Source organism: Opisthocomus hoazin, chromosome 5 (assembly GCF_030867145.1).
Source record: "Opisthocomus hoazin isolate bOpiHoa1 chromosome 5, bOpiHoa1.hap1, whole genome shotgun sequence".
Lineage (NCBI taxonomy): Eukaryota > Metazoa > Chordata > Aves > Opisthocomiformes > Opisthocomidae > Opisthocomus > Opisthocomus hoazin.
In genome coordinates this window covers 59,725,082-59,739,106 of record NC_134418.1, presented here as the reverse complement: position 1 = coordinate 59,739,106, position 14,025 = coordinate 59,725,082, and the positions used below count along the sequence as shown (strand labels likewise).

The 14,025-nt window shown below is 42.5% G+C and overlaps 1 protein-coding gene across 2 annotated transcripts; it reads right to left on the bottom strand.

Moving 5' to 3' along the window:
- Positions 1-334: 334 nt before the first annotated feature.
- On the bottom strand, positions 335-12,904 carry LOC104331644 (alcohol dehydrogenase 1). 2 transcript variants are annotated; one of them, XM_009936979.2, is made up of 9 exons: positions 12,686-12,904; positions 9,566-9,667; positions 8,251-8,389; positions 6,494-6,581; positions 6,164-6,383; positions 5,227-5,487; positions 4,592-4,727; positions 3,140-3,278; positions 335-1,617 (listed from the first exon to the last, which is right to left on the bottom strand). In XM_009936979.2, exons 1-9 carry the CDS (start codon positions 12,701-12,703, stop codon positions 1,593-1,595), a joined length of 1,128 nt encoding a protein of 375 aa, XP_009935281.2. In that variant the 5' UTR covers positions 12,704-12,904; the 3' UTR covers positions 335-1,592. The 2 variants fall into 2 exon arrangements, with proteins under 2 accessions (XP_009935281.2, XP_075277593.1); XM_075421478.1 differs by lacking the exon at positions 12,686-12,904 and adding an exon at positions 12,506-12,595.
- Between the last annotated feature and the right edge of the window lie 1,121 nt (positions 12,905-14,025).

Here is a 14,025-nt window from a genome sequence, read left to right as displayed (position 1 = left end):
GTTACTACAGATGAGCTCAATTAAGTAGAACTAAAACCCCTCTCCTTCTGCATAGTGATCCAGTTCACACTGTTGGTTCACACACAACCTGCCCTGAAGGAGATGAGAACTCTTCAGCTGAACTGCAACCTGAAAAGAATTATTTTATGGTCCAGAAGAAATGGACAAGGTCCTGTGCAGCCTGCTGTAGGTGACTCTGCTTCAGCAGGGGAGTTGGACTAGATGACCCACAGAGGTCCCTTCCAACCCCGAACATTCTGTGATTCTGTGAAATCTTCAGCCCTGACTGCACAGGTAACCCCACAGGAACGAATAACTGAAGTTTGGGTCTTAATTGCTGTGTAAACTGAGTTTATTACACACATACCTCTTTACAGATCTTCTTCTGTTAAAGGCTAATCTCTTGGTAAACTGGTCCTCAAATCATTAACCTAGCTGGGCCGCTCAAGGACTCTTTCTGCTGACACAAACAAGTCATCATTAGCACACAGTCCCCTCACTTCACAGGCTCTTCTGCCCAGCTGCCATGCACCTGAGTGCCTGCAAGCTCCAGTTAGTGCTTTCAAAAGGTACGTCAATGCTGACCACGTCTGCCAAGACAGAACTAGCCTCTGTTCCCGTTTCCACGTTACAAATGCAGAAAGCACTATGATGCTTTATGTTTGATTTCTTGCAAACTGTTACCAGTCACCTGTTTCTTCCCATTTACTCTGTATTCACACTGAAAGGTTAAGAAACCTCCCTTTTATTTAATGGAAACAAATAACAATACTTGATGCATGTTCATATTTCTTCAAATTGTTTCCCAAGCATCAGATGCACTTGTATAAATTGGCCAAAGATCTAAAACCATACTGATAAAACAACTAAAACGTCCCCAAGAGAGAGGTACAAAGTTTAAAAAAAACCCAACAAACCACAACACAGAACACCACCACAGCAGTTTTATGTAAAATGCTTGGCAGTGTTAATTTGGTAAAATATCCAGTGGTGAGACACTCTTCAGTACCTAAGTCTATGATTTACTTAAATATAAGTTACTGAAATTATTAATTCAAACACATTGTCACCATAAATTTTAATCTCTGCAGTAATTTCAGTGTCTATTGCATAATGGAATGCTAAAATCATTCAGGATGGATACATAGTTCTGACCTAGAGTTTTACTGTGCTGAGCTGCATGCACAAATCTGTTAAGCTTGCAGTGTTATGAAGGCCTAAAGAAACAGTTTCCATAATTTTTCTTTTATTGCAAGATTGCATATGAAAAGCCATTTAAAAAAATTCCAAACCTTTCATAACACCTGTGACAGCAGCAAGTTGTGTAATTCATAACTAGCTATTAAAAAAAAATTGCAGCAAAATACAGAGGATTTAAAGCAAGAATCAGGAGAAAAAGGCAGGAGGAAAAAGATTATTTCATTTATAAATGCTGTGCTTGAATTTTGGGGTTTGAGCTTGATCCCTTTCTTTAAGGATGGTGGTGGTAGACCATTCAGAAATGTCTTGGTTTGTATTTCATATCAGCTGTATTGGAGGATAATGAAGTTTATACTGGTGCCGAGACATCTGCTGCTTAGCAATTGGGAATCCTAAAACGTCAGGACACTGCGAATACTGCAATATAAAATGACAGGTTAGCGACTGTAGAAGAGTCCCTGGGCTAAGATCAGCAAAACACTGCTGTTTTCTCTGACGATCCAGGCTACTGCTGCCAACCAGGGTACTCCCTCCCGGCCTGCCCCCCGGCCCTGCCAGCCCCAGCTTGCAGCAAAATGACTGAGCGGATGCGCAAAGCTTCCTGCAGGTGCTGAGAACAAAATTCATGCAAGACTGCAACGCCTTCACTCAGGAAGCCCAGGGCTCCTGGCAATTAATCACCAAATCTAGCCTGGACAGTCTTTGGAGAGTGGCTTAGACACATCTTTCCCATTACAAACAGGTAACCTCTAAGGGCAGCCTCTGAATGGTACAGCTTGTTCTGGGCCGAAACACTGAAGTGCTTCACTTCGTAAAAATGGTCAGCTGCAACGTGCCTCTGGCTTCAGGCTGACTGTCAGTATTTTAGCAAAGCTGATGGCATCTCTGTCCTCACCAGTTCTCCCTGTTTGTTACACTAAAATCTAAAGCTAACATTCACAGCACTGCTAAAATAAGGCCAGTCGAAAAATTGAGTGTGTGCTGCATAGCTGGAACCTGAGAACAAACCTCAGGGGCTGAGTTCTTCTGTTGCATGCTTTTTATATTTAGAGCAAGTGACACCTAAAGTAACTGCAAGCAAATCACAATGAAAAGAAAACACGAATGTAATTCTCCAGCTGTTATAAACAGCTAGAACCTTCAAAAAGGGTAGCCCCCGCACATACTAAGATATACAAAAGTATTTCCCACTTCTGCCAAGGAAAACTTTCAATTATTCCCATGGTGAATCTTGTCAAATGTCTCTGGCAAACAGTATTTCCAATTTCAACACCCTGTGAAAACAGAGTCTGAGCTGAACTCCCACAATATGAGGAATGCGCAAGAGCTAAATTCTGAGTTTCAAATTCAAAAAGGAAAGTACTTGGTGTATTGCACCAGAATTTGCAATGTATGTATACACCAAGTACTTTGCTTCTTGAAAAGCTCCAAAATTCAAGGTAAACTGCCTAGTGGCTTTAGGACTAATTGCACTGGGGCTCTGTTCCCTAACTCACAAGAGGAATGGCGAGTTGCTCTTCCAGTAAACATAGCTGTTTTTGTGTTGCTGCTCCTCATCCTAAAACGTTGCTTGGAACATGATGTAGCTAACCCCTGGCACTCTGCAGCTCGGCATTCCCGGGCTCCCTTGGCTGTGTGCTGGGTAGTGGGCAGAGGCTTCCTCATCTGTGGGGTTTTTTCTCCCTCTGCCACCCATAGTCTTTGCTTGAACAAGAATCTGAAAGCTTCTCCGCAAGGGAAGACGGGGCGCACTGCATTTCAAAAGCTAAAGCTTTGCTGGCTTTATGGCTACCGCTGCACCTCATGGACACACACTGGGCGAGATTAAGGGCCACAGTGGGTTGCCTTCCCCATTCTCTGCCGTGAAGTGATACTCTGTGTTACCGTGCAGCTCTTGTAGGGTATTTACATAAAGTCTTTACAATGAAACAGTGCTTACCTCTTCCCTGTCCTTAGCAGATCAAATCCTTCATTGATTTTAGTGAAAGGAAGTGTGTGGGTTATTAATGGATCCAGAACGAACTTTTTCTTCATGTAGTCAGCAACCAGTTTAGGGACTGAATCCTTACTCTTCCAGCCTGAAAAAACCCACGGACAATGGATAATGTATATTAAATGCTTGTGAAAATAGACGAAACTCATGGCAGCTTAAGTTTTTTGATAAAAGATGTACAGCAGAATAGCATGATGAAATGTTGAGCACGTCTTTACCTTTGTAACACCGAGTGCCAGCAGGAAACATGGGACAAAGTGCAGCTATTCTACATGCGAGAGACCCAGTAAGTGCTTTACTGGTAGAAGACAAATTTTCTACCGTTTTAATCTTTACAGAATCCAGACTTTCCCCCCTATTAAATACTGTTCAACTTGTCTATCAATACATTGTCCACTCAGTCACACATCATAGGAAAGCCAGAGTGCTGACGTCCATGTTGGTAGCTGGAAACTCGATTGCCTGGTCAGAACTGGGGAGGTGGGGAGTGGGTGTGTCTCTTTGGTTTTACAAGCAGCAGGAGATAAAGCCATCTGAGGTAGCAGGATGCCCTTCCAGAGGAACCTAATCTGTCTCTGCTCTTTCATTCAGCTGTCTATTGAACATGCCAGAGGAACTGGTTGTGAGCGAGAAAATCCACTGTTGGAAGTAAGTTTTCTGCGGCCTTCAGCTTTGTGTTGAGTGAGCTGTGGCGTGCTGAGTGTGGGGCTCTGCTCGGAGAGCTCAGGAAGAAGAAAGAACTGGAAGGGACTGACGGCAGCTGGCAAGGGGCTGAGCTGGGGTCTGACCCATGTGGAAACCAGGTGGGTCTGGCCCCCGATGTCCCTGAGGGTCCTGACTCTCCAGCTCTCCTGCTCTCTCGTTTTTCTTTCCCTCTCTTTCTGTCTTTCTGTCCCCCTCATGCTGCTTTTTGCTCTTGCTCTTTTTCTCCCCCTCCTTCTCTGCTCTCCCCCCCTTACCTTTCCCTCATTTTCTTTTTCTCCCTTTGTCCTTTTATCTTTCTCCTTCTCTTTTTCTCTTCTCTATTTTCCTCTTCTCCCTGCCCTCATTTTCTTTCTCTCTTCTTCTACCTTTCTTTCTTTTTTCTCCCCTTTTCCTCTTATTTTTCTATTTTCCCCTCTTTTTCTCTATTTTTTGTCTTTTTATCTCTTTCTTTCTCTTTCTCTATCTCTTCTGTCCCCTTCTTCTCCCCTCCCTCCCTCCATGCTTTTCTCTCTCCTCCTCTCACCATTAACTAACAGTTCCTATCATTAATTCCTTTTGTGCTTCTTTGTCAGCAAAATAGCTATCTATATTACTTAGGACAACCTAAGCAGTTAATTTAGATATATCCCATTTCATTCAAGATGATTTACAAGTTTCCCAAGCCAGTTAAATCATATCTTTCCAAATCCTTACCTCCAAAAACGGACCCTTTGCAGGTGCGACCAGTGAAGAGGAGCATGGGGTCAAAAGTGATCTTTTGTGCTGCTGGGGGCACTCCCACAATCACACTGACGCCGTAGTTGTACTGGCAACTGGCCAAGGCTGCAGTCTGCATTTCAAACAGAGGGACACCCCAGAGTCATGCGAGATTTGCCTCTGAGGCACAAAAGTTTGAATTTATTCTCTCCCTCTCAGGGCTCAGCTTGCAATTCATTTTTTGTAACTGAAACCACATCAAACAATTTTCATTGTATCTTCTCACACCACTGAATCTGGTGTCATGGGGTCGATATGTCCTAGCTTTGTTCTGCTTCCCCATTTTGCCTTAGTCATTAGTGATAAGCCACTGCTGGAAAGCAGATAGTGGGCTATGTGAAATTTAGCCACCCTGGTCAGGCCAGGGGACTACACTGAAGTTCCCTTTCCTAAGTTTTTGAGTTTGCCTCTATCCCTGCATCTCACTGGCAGATTGCTGGACTTAGCAGGTTTTTAATTAGCTTGACACTTTGCCACTGGCTCCCAGCTCCTCACCCTTGGTGCTTAGTGGGTTAGCGAAGAGAGAGCTAACAAGTTAACGCCTTATTTGACCACATCTTTTGGTTGCATACCATGGTTTCGGTACGGCCGATGACCTCAAAGGAGTAGTCCACACCATGGCCAGTCATTTCGATCAACACCTCATGAATAGGCTTCTTGAAATCTTTAGGGTTGACGCAGTCGGTGGCTCCCAGCTCTTTGGCCTTGGCAAACTTGTCCTTGTTGATATCAACGGCAATGATGCGGGAAGCTCCAGCCGCCTTGCAGCCCATGACAACAGAGAGGCCAACTCCTCCGAGGCCAAAGACAGCACAGGTGGAGCCTGGTTCCACCTATAATAACCATATAAACATGGCATAGTACAATGCATTTTCTTATTATCAACATGTTTTCACTTAAGCCACTTCTTGTAATTTAGAAATTACCTGCTGAGAAGCAATTTGCATATGCATACCTACTAGTGCAGTAGCCAGCTATACTGTTAGAATCCTACATGTGACTAAGATAAATTGTCCCTAAACTAAATTTCTGAGACCAGATTTGCATTACACATCTCAGCTTCAGGTTTAGAGACACATCTCTTTTATGATGCTTTATATTCCAGTGATCTGTAGTGTCACTCCACTGGAGACAGTGCTAGCTGCAAAAGTCACATTCGTGTATTGCTACAAATGATAAGTGTTGCATATATAGGCTTGCATGTGTTCATAGACTTCAGTTACAACAAAACAAATCAGCTCTGTTGTAACATTTTTCTAGGGGTGATAAAACTATGAGAGAAAACTTAATAGATGGTAGTAAGTATTTTTACTGGATTTTAAATTGAAGACTTCTGAGTACCTTAGAGACAGAGAAAATGAAGTAGGCAAAGAACTAGTATCTTCTTCTTTCCACCCTGAACTCAACAGAGTCTACACCTCCTGGCTGCCTTGCTGACAACCTGCTCGCAGGCCACACACTCCTGAACAGACTCCATGAGGTACCAGAAACACCCACCACGATACTTACCTTGGCAGTCTGCACCGCAGCCCCATAACCCGTTGAAAATCCGCAGCCAATTAGACAAACTTTTTCCAGAGGAGCAGCAGAATCAATTTTGGCTACAGCAGATTCATGCACTACTGTGTATTCAGTGAAGGTACTTGTACCAATAAAATGGTGAATTGCTTTTCCTTTACAGGTGAATCTAGTGGTGCCATCAGGCATTAATCCAGCACCTGAATCAATGCTGTTTGAAAGATGACCAGAAATAACAGCAAGTGAAATCTGTTGAATGTGACCAGTTTTGTATAAATAAAAATCAAATAAGGGTCATAGGTAACCCCCAGGAAAACTCACTCGCTGTTACTGCAGAGATTACCCTTGGCGCTTAAGCAACTGCTGCACTTCCCACACTGTGGAACAAAGAGTGGAATAACTTTGTCTCCTAGAAATAAAACAGTGATGACAGAGGATTAAAAAAGGCAAACGAGAAGCATGCAGGTAAAAACATGAAGCAAGTCATAATCCCTAGGCAAACGTGCACTAGGAGAGCAGTAAACCATCTTTCTCTGTTATAAAGGACATAATTAGTGCAGAGTTATGACAACTAATTTCAATATGCAAAATCCCTGGTATCTTTCATAGAACTGAGTCTGAGCTATGTCATAAAACTGTGTTAGCTACTGACATTCCTGAAGTACTCATTCAGCAGTGTATTGCATCTTCTACTTCAAAGGAAAATAGTAATGCACAGGTAAAGAAACTGAGATAAAAACTGACAACCACAAGCACAGGAGGCTGGTGTGCCAAGGTAGCGGCTGTAAACTGTGCAGAAAAAGAACAGGCAATCGAGCATTAACTGGCCAGCCTCTTTCACCTCTTTCCTGTTTGCAGTCCAATTACTGTTGCATTGGAGTAAAGGCGGGTGTAAATTAAGCAACATTCACGAAATGAGAGAAAGTGAGTTTGGTGGGGGTTTTTTTTCAGGTCTGCCATTTCAACTCACCTGGAAACACACGGCAGCTAGAATTAGACAACAAAGTGATTTATGGACCCAGACACAAGAAAAAAAGCAGTAAAACTATCACTGAAATCTGGAATACACATATCTGTTTGGAGTTAAACCAGAAATCTCTAACAAAACGTCTTCTCGTCATACATACCAACCTGCTTTGGACAGACTTCGTACTTGTTGCAGTGCAAACAAAGACACTGGAAGTATGGAATGCGTTAAAAGCGAACTACTTAGGTATTATAACAAGCTGCCTGGATAAAACTGAGCATTTCTATGCAGATTCTGTTCACTGCATATTTTGTCTTAATAACTTGGCCCTTGTTAGAATTTGTTCGTCCCGTAAAACTGTATGGAAATCTTGTTGCATCTTGCAGCAGCTGGAGGAAAATCAGCACCCTTCACGGACTTCTCTGTCTACCCGCTGGGGCTCAAAGGGAGCGTAGTGAGCGGAGCTGCCGGTCCAGCTGCAAGTCCTGCGAGCGATCCAACCCTCAGCGAGCAGTGCTGCCTCAGCTGCACTGGTGCTGCACACCAGCAAAGCCTGCGGCAGGGTGGGCACTCCAGTCATGCCCTGATACATTTAAAGGGAAGCAATTGAACACACAAACCCAAGTTCTGGTCTACTGAAGCAAACAAATTATTTAGCTGTCAGGAGAATTAAAAGAAGGTGCTTTGACAGGTTGTCTAGTGCTTTGCTTTGCCTCAGGGTAAGATGAACTATGCCTGTATTATTACTGAGAGATTTTAGCTGTGTAAACTGTGTTATAAAAACCTGCAGCTCATACCTGATTTCCCATGACCAACAGCAAAGAATCTATGTTCTTCATCCCCTGACAGGAAAAGCACTATGCAGGTGGAAAGCAAGCTGCAAACATTTTTGCCAAAACCAAAAGAAATTGAATAGAAAATCTGAACATAAATCAAGACTGGGAACACAGAAAGATGTAGGCAGTAAGCAGTGTCCTGTAAGATACCCCTGAAAAAGCTCAAAGTTGGAACATTTTCCTCTGCAATACAAGTACTCATGCATGTAATCATCTTTGACTTAAACAGGAGTCTGGAAACTCAGCACAGGTTTGTAGTCAGTGCTGTTTCATACCTGGTTTGATCGAAGTTACTCCCTCCCCAACACTCTCCACAACACCAGCTGCTTCATGCCCAAGAATTATTGGAAAAGGCATAACCAGTGCACCAGTTACCACATGGTCATCAGAGCGACAGATCCCTGTGGCCACGATCTGATTTAGAGGAAAGACAAGAATATTTCAGCATTTAACTATGTGATGTCATATGTGGAAGTGAAATGGTATCATCCATTCAGAGAAGTCACTTGCTTCCCTCCAAAATCACATATGCACACAATAAATCTACAGGTAAAACACTTTTGATTGTATGATTCATGATTTTCATGGTTTCTACAAAGCAAGGCTCCTTTGTGAATGTTTGCTATGCTCCACTGAGCCATACAGGGAGTCTCATTGATTGTATGGCAGAACCGATGTTCTAGCAATACAATCATACATGAAGAACAGAATAAAATAAATTATTCCTAATATTTATATATAAATACACAAATAGAAAAAGGTTGCAATATTATAGAGTTATGTAAATATAAATTAACTTTCACATATTATTTATAAACATAGAAATATGTATTATATTCCTTATATTTAGGTTATATTACAATAGATCATATAATAGATATGTTGGATAAAATATTTATTATACAATGATACAATATTACATTATAATTATTATATAGTATTTGTATATTTTAAATATATGTATATGCTATATATACACAAAAATTTAGGCTACACATAGTGTTTTATATCACATTTTTCTATTTCTTGCAGGTAGCACAGTAGTATTTCTTCTGAAACATTCAGGTATGTCTTTACAACTTTTATTCTGGCAAATGGAGTTGTCAACGCCATGAGAGGGTTCTCCTCACTTGTGTAACACTTGAAACTGCTCTAAAATGAAAACAGCGGCTGAATTCCACAGAGTAAGTTCCTGAAATGTAACAGATGTTCAATATCCAGTTAAAAAAGGAAATTCCCAGCCCTTCTGAGCTATTTCCTAGCATAGATTCAAACAAAGTAAAGAGAAGCTCTTGCTCTCTGCTACAGGAGATACAGATTTTTCCCTTGTACTGTAATTTTTTCAGCCTCTTGGAAGCACTGGTGTCTTAGCAAATGAAAAATCCAACCCTGAAAAACTTTTTTTTTTTTTAAAGAACCTCATGATCAAATTTAGGAGGTAAAGCATGTTCCGTAGGAGCTCACTGAATAGTAGCTACTCGCCTAGTGCATGTTTTCTAACTGGATCCAAAAAATCTATAGAAATAATACTGATAAACAGCAAGAGAGAATGCAAGTCATAATAGTTGGTTTCAATTTTATTTTTAGTACCTTTATGCGAATTTCATGTGCTTTTGGCGGGGCAACTTCCACTTCCTCGATAGAAAACGGTTTATTGGCTTCCCACAATACTGCTGCTTTGCATTTAATAACCTGCAAACAGAGCAGAGAAAACGCGAATGGCACTGGCATTTGCAATTCACCACACAGACGGATTCAGATCCTTACATTTCTGCATATGAAACTCATGCTCATATTTGGGGCAGGGGAGGGAAAACTACAGGGAAAAAATTCTCAAACCCAAAAGGCAACAAAAAAGCCAACACGAAAGCACAGTGTAAGCCCATTTTTCCCCCCACCAAGACCATGTCTCACTTTGTTCATATTTCTGTCATACGCAGTTTTCAGCAACACGTATAACAGTCTCCTAGGACAACTGGATACCTTGTCCATCCTCATTGCTCCTTCTCTGCTGCTGACTTCCTTGGAGAATTATTTCTGCCGTGTTGGATTATGGTGTATATTTGAGTCTTCCTAGAGATGGCACACTAAATGATGCCAGATATCAGACTGTGATAAAGTCTGCGTTGCCTAGAACTGCCTGTGTTGGCTACTGACAAAATTGCTAAAAATGGAATTCAGAGCCTAACATGGGTTTATAAATGTTTTATTACAGCCCAAGTTCAGCCATGAGGTGATGGCTGAGAGGACGCCTATGTAAAATGACGTAGCACTATGCAGAGGAAATCTTGAAGAAGCAACAGTTCCTTTAGTGCAAGATTACCTGTGCTAAGGTACCTTGCTTCTCAAAAAGGATATTTAACTCAGGGTGTGTGGGGGGGTGTGTTACTCCCCATACCCAAGACAGGCTTTTTTTGTCTGTTAGGCTAAGTTTGTCCCATTAGCTCTGCAGGCTTTGTCCAGGTGCTGACAGGCCTCTGGGCTCCTCTGAACATCGGCCATTGAGAGAAGAACGCATTCAGAAGAGAGAGGAGCATTGTCCACTCCTCATCCCAGGCTCTGAGACAGAAAGTAGCCCCCGTTTCCACCCTGCAAGCTCACTCCTAGTGTATTCAAAGGCAGTGGAGCCTCTCTCTCCCTGTATTCATTCCTGTTCTTCCTTGGTGGTCTCTGCCTATCCCAGAGCTTTAAACAATATGATTTTCATGTCATCCTGATGGGTGGCACTCTATTAAAGTCCTCAGTCCCTCAGTCACTCTATTAAGTCCTACTGACTGCAAGCGTTCAGGTGGCACTATCTTGAGAGGGAAATGGAGGCGAATTGACTCCATGATGCAAGAAGTTCAGCACGTGCATAAGCATCCTCCGCGACCAGGACCCTGGGACTGGGACAACTTAACACCAGCATACTGCAAGGTTCTCAGGGGAAAAAAAAAATAAAGGGAACTTTTTTAGTATCAAAGCTTTTGAAGTAGAAGTAGAAATGATGTCTAATTATCAACAAATTGTCAACTGGTAACAAAGAAAATAATTGCTAGGAAATACTAAACGTGTGAAATAAAAAAGTGCACTTTCAGTAGCCAGACCCAAAGTGGGAATGAGCACAGCGCTTTGAAGAGGACAGACTCATGAGAGGTCTGCACTAAATTTACCGTTTCATGTGTCAAATGCAAGCGTGATTAGTAAAAAATTCACAAGGCCAAAGATCACATTTTAAAGGGCCATATTTTCTAGGAAACTTACTTCAAAATAAAGGTATTATGTATTTATACTGTATCCCACATAGCATAATAATGATTTCAAAACTTGCACATGCAAAGCACATGTAGTGTTTATGAGAACAAAGGTAGCCAAGAACTGTGGATTGCTGAGAACAAATAAATCTCTCCTACAATTAGACATTGATTAACTAAATATTGTTCTGATGTTTGAGTCCCTGTGAACCTTTACCAACTGTAACAGGTTCCCACAGATGCACCAACAGCACACTATCACCCAGTTCACCCATTAAGGCAAAGAGTAGCCGGAGGGGTTTTTTCTGCTCATGTGCTCTACCAGCCTTACAGGTTATTGCAGCAGGGGGAGGGTAGGTGTAGAAACACACCCTTTTATAGAGCGTAAGGATTATGCTGCTTGGTCCCGTAAATGGCATGGTAACTCACATATTACTTCAAGATAAATACATTGAAAACAAGGCAGCTTAGTTCCACCACAACACTTCATTTACCATGCTCAGTCCAAGGCTAGGTGGAGGAGTGAAGTCGGTGACTCTACCTACAGGTGAACTACAATTCATTTTGCACTTGCAGTATGTCAGAGTTAAAAAGAGCATTATTTTTTTTTCCTCTTCTTTAGTTTGGTTTTAGAATAGTGAAGACAGACAGCAGTAACAGCCAACGATCTTTCTTAAGGCACATTCTAGCAAGGTACATGCCTTCCTTCGTTTCCCATCTCTGGGTTCCTGCCCGTCAACCTCTCTTGCATGTCTCTGGTTGTATGTTGGCATCTCTCAGGTAGTGCAAGCAGCAACATCTACTGTCTCCAGCAGTGGTATTAACTTACATCTATCTTGTCACTTACTTTCTAGCAAAGATACAAACACTCATTTCGGTCCCAGCTCAGTACTGCATTGCATGTGATACTTACTCTGGTCTTCATTAACTTAAGCTCCAGATTTGTTATATGCACATTCAAATTTAATGACTGTCCTAATATCAGCATAATTACATCCTGAAATTTAGCACAATATTAACTATGTCTTTTTTTTTAGAAAACTAACTGATACGAATCACAAAGAAGCTAAAAATAGCTTAAACCACTGTGGGATCTCAGAATGGAAACAGATAGAGCTGATAAATACACTGATCAGAACAATGACTACATTGTATCATATTTTAAACTGTCCGGTCAGAGATTAAAAATAGTTTGCTAACGCTGGGGGGGAGGTTATTATTATTCTGGTGCTGTTACCTTATGTTGCCTCAGTGTTTAAAAAAATAAATAAATTATCGCCTTGAGGAGTGTACCAACCATTTCCTAGGAGAGTACAGTGGCCTGCAAGTAAAGGCAGTTCTCCTGTACCAGCTTCCTCCTAAACTCTCATCCGTGCTATACCACCAGCACTTACGGTGTCCCTGTGAAGAAACTGCATTTAAAAATGCATTACTCAGCTGCAGCAGAGAAATTTTTCTAATATAAACTTTTGCTTACTTTGCCTGCCATGCTCATGTTGACCGGCGTGTCTGTTTCAAATCTTCCTTGTGCCAAGAATTCAGTCGGCTGCCAAGCAGTCAGGTTGCCGATACTACAAGTCCACTCAAACACACTGGAAGCGAAGCCAGCCTTGTGAAGTGCTCCTGCGAGTGCACTGCTCTGACCTTTCAGCCAAGCCTCCCAGCTTGGAGTCCCACCCCTCAATCAGCCAAAGCGCTGGAAAGAAAACAAACCACCCATCTGCTGAAACCTCGCTCCTTACAGTGCTTCTGTCTCCCCGACGCTTTTGTCACGCTCTTCCCCACCCTTTTTGCATCCCACCTACGGCTGCCCTCAACTCCACAGGAAGAAAGCAAAAGCCCTGGCTGGAAGCCGTCCCCTCTTTCCACCTGCCTGGGAAGCTGCTCTCCAAACCCACTGCTCTCCCTGGCACTGCAGGAGCAAAGAGAAAAGGGGAGAGTGGCTCTGGAGTTCACAGTGGCAACGACACAGTGACAACATGAAGGCTTTGCTGAATTACTTTGGTGACACTCATAAGAGCCCAGCTGATATGTTAAAGCATGCTAATGTGCAAGCTGCTTAAGATACAGCGTCCAGCTGCGGCTGGACCTGCTCCTCTGATTCCTTGGTTTTACAATCAGCTACTCATTAATCTGTTAGAACGGCTTTCAGTGAACAGTGACCAAGGATGACATGCCGATCATGCTGATGGGAAAACAAAAATCAGTAAGTCAGCAAGAAGTGCTGTGAGAGGATGCGTGTTTCTTACCACGTGCAACACCCTGCTTGATTTGCGGGTGATTGCCTGGCCCATTGGCTCCACCAACACCCCCAAGTGCAGGCCCCATCGCTGCTGACGCGCCCACACACTTGCCGTCTCCTGCCATGACATGCTGGTGTGAGGGACTGGGCGGAGGTTGGCACTGCACGCTTTTGCTGTGGATTTCAAGCCTCATCTGTTTTCAAATTATACCCATTCTGAAATCAAGATATTTCCTTCAGAAACGAGCAAAAAAGAGATAAAATACTGCATATAACCTGACTAGTAATTGCTAAGTACAGCACTCTCTCAGGTTTACCAGTATGACTGTAATTAATTTAGGAAGGGGTACAATACTCTCAAAACCCTCAGAACTTTCCTCATGTCTTTAGCTATATGCACATTAAGTCCATGAAATGTTTTTTTCAGGGAATGGAGCTGAGGGCATCTGGAAACCATCTCCTTTGGCCAGAGTGGGTACCTCCAACTGGGAACACTGGGCAGTGGATCCTGTCTGCAGCCTGTGCAGGGGTAGCTGGCATGGTCTTTCGGAAGAAGGTGGCAACAAAAAGGACTG